This window comes from Topomyia yanbarensis, chromosome 2 (assembly GCF_030247195.1).
Source record: "Topomyia yanbarensis strain Yona2022 chromosome 2, ASM3024719v1, whole genome shotgun sequence".
NCBI lineage: Eukaryota > Metazoa > Arthropoda > Insecta > Diptera > Culicidae > Topomyia > Topomyia yanbarensis.
The window spans coordinates 330,119,639-330,127,231 of record NC_080671.1 but is presented as its reverse complement, the minus strand read 5'-3'; the positions used below and the strand labels follow the sequence as shown (position 1 = coordinate 330,127,231).

Below are 7,593 nucleotides of genomic sequence, written 5' to 3'. Positions count from 1 at the left end.
AAACTGAATTCCTAGTTTTAAGATAGTCGCAAAAAAAAAATTTAAACAGATTACTGTAACCCACTGTTGTATATAGCATTGAATGTCTAGTTTTAAGATAGCTGTAAAAAATTTCCTCTTTTATAAAAAAATATTTCAACATTGTAACCTCCTAGTTTTAAGATATTCAAGATGTAAAAACAAACGAGTTTGGCACCGCCAAGTTAACGCATTTGTGCCTATCAAATAAACCAACTGAATAAAAATAAAAAGTCCAGGAGTCATTTTTAGAAGTTCTCATGAAGATTTGTCCATTCACAATCCCTGTGATGAAGAAATTAAAATTTTCCACATGCGCGGATCGCTTGCCAAACAAGGACTGTGCAACGAATTTCGACATCTTCTTCTTCCACTTTCTGTGCGGCTTCCTTGTGCAAATTTTGCCACCTTGTTGCCACTCCTGGTGCCTTTCGAACTTTATATACCGTAAACCGGGGTGACTTTGATCATCGTGGTGACTTTGATCACTCGAAACTTTTCTCGTAGATTGCTTATTTGGCCAGAATAGTATACCGAATCCTTGAAATTTGAAATGAGTTTTGCTCTAAAACTTATAAAATACTGATTTATTATATTTTTTGAGTATATTGTTCGGTTTTTGGGTACAAAAACCACAAAAAACCGAAATTTCACTTTACCTTATTTTACGAAGCTTCGTATAGTGTCTATTTTTTATAAAACAAATAAAGCTTAGATTTTAACAAGAGTAATAAATTCTAGGTGAGTTTTCATTTTTCTTTAGAGTGGGGTGCGCCAAATTTATTTCTAATAATTCGATTATTTTGAAAACATTTTTTTGTAAAACTAATTGGAAATAATTTCAGATTATCTCCAACTAAAATTCGCAATATTTTTGTATATTAAATACTCCATAGCGTTAAAATAGAAGGGACTTTTTGTATATTGATAAACTACTGAAATAAAACAAGTGGAGGAGTTGAAAATGTTTCAAGATTCTTTTATTCTAGTTGGGCTCAAATTTTGCGAATTTTGGTCATTCGATTTTTACAGTAGAGTGGAATACTTTGTACAATGCCAATTAACATCTATTTTTAATATTTAATAATTGAATATCTTTTCAGAATTAGTCTAAACAAACATTTGAATGAAATATTGACATCAAGAATTTAATGTGGGTGAACATGAAGGTTATCAAAGTCACCCCGGAATACGAAAGCGGACTTGAAATTGAAATCATTTTTGGACAAATAATTATCAGCGAACAATTTGAGGTAAAACCATCAAATCTTCTTCACCATACATCAGTACATGGTTTAAAAATGTTAAACTTGAAATGTTAAACTTGAAAAAATGTGTGGTGTTAAAAAATATGTAATGATCACTTCGAAAAATGATCAATATGACCCCGGTTTACGGTACGTATTGTAGAAAACATTTCATTGGAGCGAGTAAAGGCGCTATAATCTATCCCAGGAGCTTAGAACCAAAGGAGTGACATTAACCTTTTTTAGCCAAATCACTCCCAACGATTTACCAAATCCCCATCAAATTGAAACGATCGGTACGGTTGTCCACATTTCTTCCTTATTCAAGGTTCAAAATGATTCGTTGATTGAATCCTTCATTAAATGAATAATTTGATTGCCGTATAATTTTGAATCATCTTCATTCTGTACGCTGCACAGTTGGCCTGGCCGTTTTAATGATTGTGTCACAAACCATATGTGCCACAAACATTAATACTGACAAGAAAAATTGTACGTGAAAGTCTGCAATTTTCCAAGATTCCCACATGTAATGGCTGTGTATGTGCATAATAGACTAAACCAGCATTGTAGAAGATAATTCAAAAATGTTTTTGCTCAACATGATTTGAAACTTGAATGAAAATGTTGGATTGACGTTTGAATTGGTCCAATACCATCCTGATAATGTGGTGCCTCGTTCCCTATCGCTACCATCACTCCGGTTGTTTGTCTGATGCTCTCTAAAATCACATTGGATAAGGTGCAATGTGTGAATTCGAGCAACTGATCCATTGTTTCCCCGCAAGCTAAAGAGTTATACACAATTAAGTGCTACTATTTTTTGGAACTATGATTCTATATTCATCCTAAGTTGGGGGCCCCCAAAAGTCCGGGGCCCCTGGCCCTGGCCCAGTGTGCCCATGCGTAAAGACGGTACTGTATATGGGTTCTAAAATCAAATGTCAAAATTCACTTTGAGAAGAAATTCTGGAGAAACCGTTATTACCCAAGGACGGTGCATAGCAGCCAATGAAAAAGAAAACTAATCTCTTTTGTTTGCTATCAACGGCTGTGCTCGACAATCAACAGTTTGTCCGGAAAAACAACTCATCGATAGGTTTTTTTTATAACCAACCTTGAGTTGAATGTACTTACATGGAAGTTGAATTAATCTAATTTTGAGGATAACTCATTCAACTCAAAAGTACCTTATTCCACGGAAGACCTCGACTGAGTCAAATCACTCGTTTTGTTTTTGACAACTCTAATAAGTGTGAAAGCGATGCAAAACTCAAAAGCAATTAAATTTAATTTGAAAGAATTTATTCTTTGGGATGTTTTATTATTCCGTGTAAAGAAATCTGAGGGGTCACTTAGGACCTTTCGAAAAAGTACTCTAAAATTAGCTGCGATAACAGTCCCAGCTTTGCTATATAAACCTTATAAACAACGAAATCATCGCAAGAAAATAACATAGCAATATTTGACGTCTTTCTGCTAAGGTTGCCAAATGAAAAAGGAAATATTTTAGGTGCTATTTATTTTACTATTTTTTACAGATTAAAATGACAATGAAAAAATGCATTTTTAATATTGCACTACATCGGTTTAGTCGGGTAAATTTGGCCTTAATTCGAGTATTCCTATCTACACTAGACACCGATGTATAGCATCAAGAGCTCACAAGAATGCTACTATTTAGTGTTGATTCTTACAAAATTATGTTTAAAAGACTCTGTCAGCACTGCCTTATGTCAATCAAAGAAGCTGTGGACGTTTTGGGGTTTTCACTCGTTTGTTCGTTCAGTAGATCGTAGGTGTAGAAAAAATCTTGTTTTAGAAAGCGTTTTGAGCATTTTCAGCACAAAGCTGATGATTAATACCTTGGAGAAGCAGCAGATCGAATGTTGCATTTTCGCTTCCGGTTTGCAGTGGTTCTTGGTGGTACATAGTACTGCTTTTGCCCAGGTACGTCCAGATTACTTTTAATTAGGAGAGACGAGTAAACAAAGGATATTTTTTTATCATTTCCCAGCATTTGACGAACAAACCAAGGCCAGCTGAGATCGAGTATAATTTTGGTTCCAAGTAGAAGGGTAAAAGCTTTACGTAAACCTGAAATCCGAGAGCTATTGGCATTGAGACGTGCTTTGTTCTTTTTGTGTGAAGGGAAAGCTAGATTAGAGGCACAATTGCTCGTTACGGGATGCCTCAGCCGTACCGCTATCCAACGCAGAATTTCACGTACGTGAGTTCGTGCGTGAAGTATATGATATTCCTCCTGAATTTTATCTTTTGGTTATTCGGAGGTTTATTGATCGGAATCGGTTTCTATGCGTTTGTTGACAAATGGCAGGCCACTGGGTTAATCAAGCTGGAGACGTTCTACGATATTGTGCTGAACATTTCGTTGGTCATGATAATCGCAGGAGGAATCGTATTTGTTGTCAGCTTTGCAGGATGTTTGGGAGCGCTCCGGGAAAATACCTGTCTGCTAAAGTTCTATTCTCTGTGTTTGCTTATGTTTTTCCTGTGCGAGATGGCGGTTGCAATCGTGGGTTTTGTGTTTCCCCACAAGATGAATATTGTGCTGGAAGAGTCATTCACCGATAAGATCATTACCACCTACCGAGATGATCCGGATTTGCAAAATCTGATAGATTTTGCCCAGCAAGAATTCCACTGTTGTGGACTCAGCAATGACGGTTATCTGGATTGGGGCAAGAACGAGTACTTTAATTGTTCATCGCCGAGTGTGGAGAAGTGTGGTGTTCCGTACAGTTGTTGCATCAACGCAACCGACATCTCCTCCGGGCTGGTCAACATTATGTGCGGTTATCACATTCAGCAGCAGTCGGTGGCCGCGGCTAGCAAAAAAATTTGGACAAGTGGATGTATCGAGATTGTTCGCGTTTGGGCCGAACGCAATCTGTATCTGATAGCAGGCATAGCCCTGGGAGCGGCCCTCAGTCAGCTGTTTGTGATCTATCTGGCCAAAACGTTGGAAGGTCAGATCGATCTGCAGAAAAGTCGCTGGTCGTCGTGAGCTTACGTGGGCTGGGGTGGCGGACGAGCGGTTTAAGCGTGGAGATAATGAATGGTGAGTGGTCTTTATTCCATTAAATTCTAGATTGGCGCCGAGTGTTTACAGCGTGGAAATGATTTGTTGTGGGGATACATTGCACAACCAACGTGACCAAACGAGCTGCGCTCGGAAAGTAGATGGTGAGAAAAATGATTTTTCTCTTGTTATGCTTTGTGGTTGAGCCTCCAATGACGTGCATTGCGGGGTGACTAATCTGTGTGAAAATGTCGGGTTTTGTGTTAATAGAGAATGTGGGCTGACCTCAACTGTTGCACTGATCTAGTTATGTTTGTTGCTAATGACCGGCAGACACGCTCAAATATATTGAAAGCTGTCTCGTTCACTGATTATAATTATCACAGGGGAATTAATTAAAAATGATTTTATGCAGCTCAACATTGAAATCAACCATACATAAGATTACCTCACACCTATGTTAAATTTGAGCTCAATACAACGTGACTTAGCGGAACCGTAATGCGATTCTTGAATAAAAAAAATCAACGCATTGAGTATAATACAGCAAAGAGAATGTCGAATCTTAATGGGTCATACGTTTTCTACACTGTCGTGATGCGCATAAGGGACCATTCATAAATTACGTAACGCGTTTAGGGGGGAGAGGGGGTACAAGAAGTTGTGACATGTTGTGACATATGGGAGAGGGGGTGTAAGCTAGATCGTTACGTAATGTGTTTTTACTGACAAAAATTTTTTTTTCGAAGAATTTGTTACGTAATAGGGGAGGGGGGGATAGAGAAATTTGTGACAATTTGTTACGTAGGGGGAGGGGGAGTCAATTTTGGGCAATTTTCGCGTTACGTTATTTATGAATGGTCCCTAACAGTCCCATTGCTGTGGATTACCTATGCTGGTGGGACTGTTATGCGTATCGCGACAGTATTCAATTGAAAAAGTTAAACAAATTTTAAAACCATAGATATCAGACACTTAGGTTTGATCAAAATTTTATTGAAAACCTGTGTAAACTTTCGAATCGACAAACTTTAGTGTCTCACTATCTACATGGGATTGACTTGCGATTATAGCAGGTATCTGCTACGCCGCCATGATTTCAATGCCAAGATCTAAAACGTCGCGTTAAGGTCGATCCACAATGTACAGAACCGATTCTATTCGATACCAATTTATAATACTCGGGTTCGTTTAATTTGTTGATGCATCATGCAAAGTTTTTGTTATTCACCAACATGTCTAAAACAACATGTGATGTTGACTTATGTAAGTTCAATACGAATGGGATAGGGGTGCGTGGATTATAGGCAGTATTCCCATCTACTCAACTGTTGGGTACACGTGTTTGACAGTGTTGTGCTTTAGCTGCATTGCATCGTCCACCACACTACATTCAAACCTTTTTTTGTTGTTTTAAAACGTGTTTACACTAATAAAGAAAGTATAGTTTGTTCGTGCGGTTAAAAACTAATTTAAAAAAAAAATCGTTACAAGTTACAATAGTTTGTACTTAGTGCAATGATGCAATGCATGACACGTGATGCAAACATTCGAACAGACAGACGATTCTTGTCGAAGAAGACATAGTTTTCATAAGCACCATTCAAATAAGCCGATGATTTTTCCAGCAGCTATTTAGCATGATTTGAATCATGAGGAATAAAACGCCTAATTTTCTTCTTTAAGAATTTTGAAAAGGTTTTATATGGATAATCCGGTGGCAAAGCTGAAAACATTTTTTTCCTACGCATATTATCAAGCGCTCAATTCTAACACATGCTCAAAAAAGGTAACTTGAGTCTTAACTTAAGCGTACTTCAACACGAATGATTTATAGATTAACATACTAGAGAGCTTGACATTTCGTGTATGTTATCCGTCCGGGGACGGATTTAACCATATCTGTTCCACTTGAAATCAAATGAAATAGAGTATAAACCAAATTAACTTAGAAAATCACGTTCCTCCACGTATTTTTTCATTATGAAAGAAATTGTTATCATCTAGAATATTACTGCCCTCTGGTGACATGTTAAAAGTTAATCGTTAATCGTATTTTTTTTTCTCTTTCACAGGACTGACATGACTACCGATTAGATACCACTGATAAATGTTTACTAAATAGAAACGTTCGTCGGGGCAAACTCTCGTCACATATTTGACCGTTAGATTACTGGAGTGGAAAACGCATGATCTGTTTATGGTATAGTCGTAGATCCTTCTTCTATCGATTAAAAGAGCAAAAGCTAACAATTGGTGTTCCCCGTACATCCAACTTCCGTTCACGTTCATTCATACAAACTAGGAAATACGTACCAACAACAATGACACATACATTCACATTTTACACAAAACCAGAGAGCGTAATTATCTCGAGCGACTGGCTCAACCGATGCATTTCTTGACGATGTAGGATGCATACTTTTAAGATACCACGTTGTTCCAATATTTGAAAAAACAAATAGATTTTCTCTAAGTTTAGAATAAAATGACTGAACTATTGTACTGTTTCGTTCGGCATTTGTAAGGGCCCCATACCGCCTCTCCGATCAATGAATAGCATTCCTCCTCGAATGGTATTTTCTCTATGCTACCCATAATCACTTATTTGTCCAAGGTTCCGAAGGATCTCCTTCTCACATGGGACTGATTTGCGATTATAGGCAGTGTGAGACTTGAGCAATAATTTCTATTGATCTTTGCATAGAACATAGACTGGATATATCTTATTAGTCAAGCTAACTTCTATACTCCAAGTATTACCGTCACTTATCTCTGCACGTTTTGCATGCGTTCAGCAACTGTGAACATAATAAAAAAAATCTCATCTTTATTACGTACTTTTCGTTAGATTTATATTCTATGCGGTTTTATATCAGAAGGTTTTTAACATCGATAACTAGACAAATGCTCTTTCCCACAACCACTCACTATCAAATAACGGATGTTTCGTGTATTATTAGAAAGGGAAATAAAAATCAAATAATGACCATTCAAGATAAAATGGCTGAATTCAGTAATTTCTCTGTTTCATGTGCAAAAGAAGAAATATTAACGTAACATAAATGGAAAAGAATCAATAGAAGTAGTAAGCTATGTCATTATTTGTAAAGCTCAAAGATAGCAATTAGAGTTACGAACAAGCCAATAACGATATCAATAAAAAAACGCTGGTGTCATACAGAAAACTTACTAATATGTATATTAAACTAGCCTTTCTCAGGTGAGTATCCACAAAATTTCGTTCATGCAAATTTACGGATTTCTCAAATTTATCACCACAGT

At 37.0% G+C, this 7,593-nt stretch overlaps 1 protein-coding gene across 1 annotated transcript; it reads left to right on the top strand.

Annotated features, from left to right (window-relative positions):
• Window positions 1–3,005: 3,005 nt before the first annotated feature.
• LOC131683888 (tetraspanin-33-like) lies at window positions 3,006–7,500 on the top strand. Its single transcript, XM_058966265.1, has 3 exons — window positions 3,006–3,215; window positions 3,283–4,347; window positions 6,384–7,500. The coding sequence occupies exon 2, from the start codon at window positions 3,454–3,456 to the stop codon at window positions 4,291–4,293; it is 840 nt and encodes a 279-aa protein (XP_058822248.1). The 5' UTR covers window positions 3,006–3,215; window positions 3,283–3,453; the 3' UTR covers window positions 4,294–4,347; window positions 6,384–7,500.
• The last annotated feature ends 93 nt before the right edge of the window (window positions 7,501–7,593 follow it).

Excerpts from the sequence above, each read along its gene's own strand:
- LOC131683888 (XM_058966265.1), top strand. The coding sequence starts at position 3,454 with ATGCCTCAGCCGTACCGCTATCCAACGCAGAATTTCACGTACGTGAGT.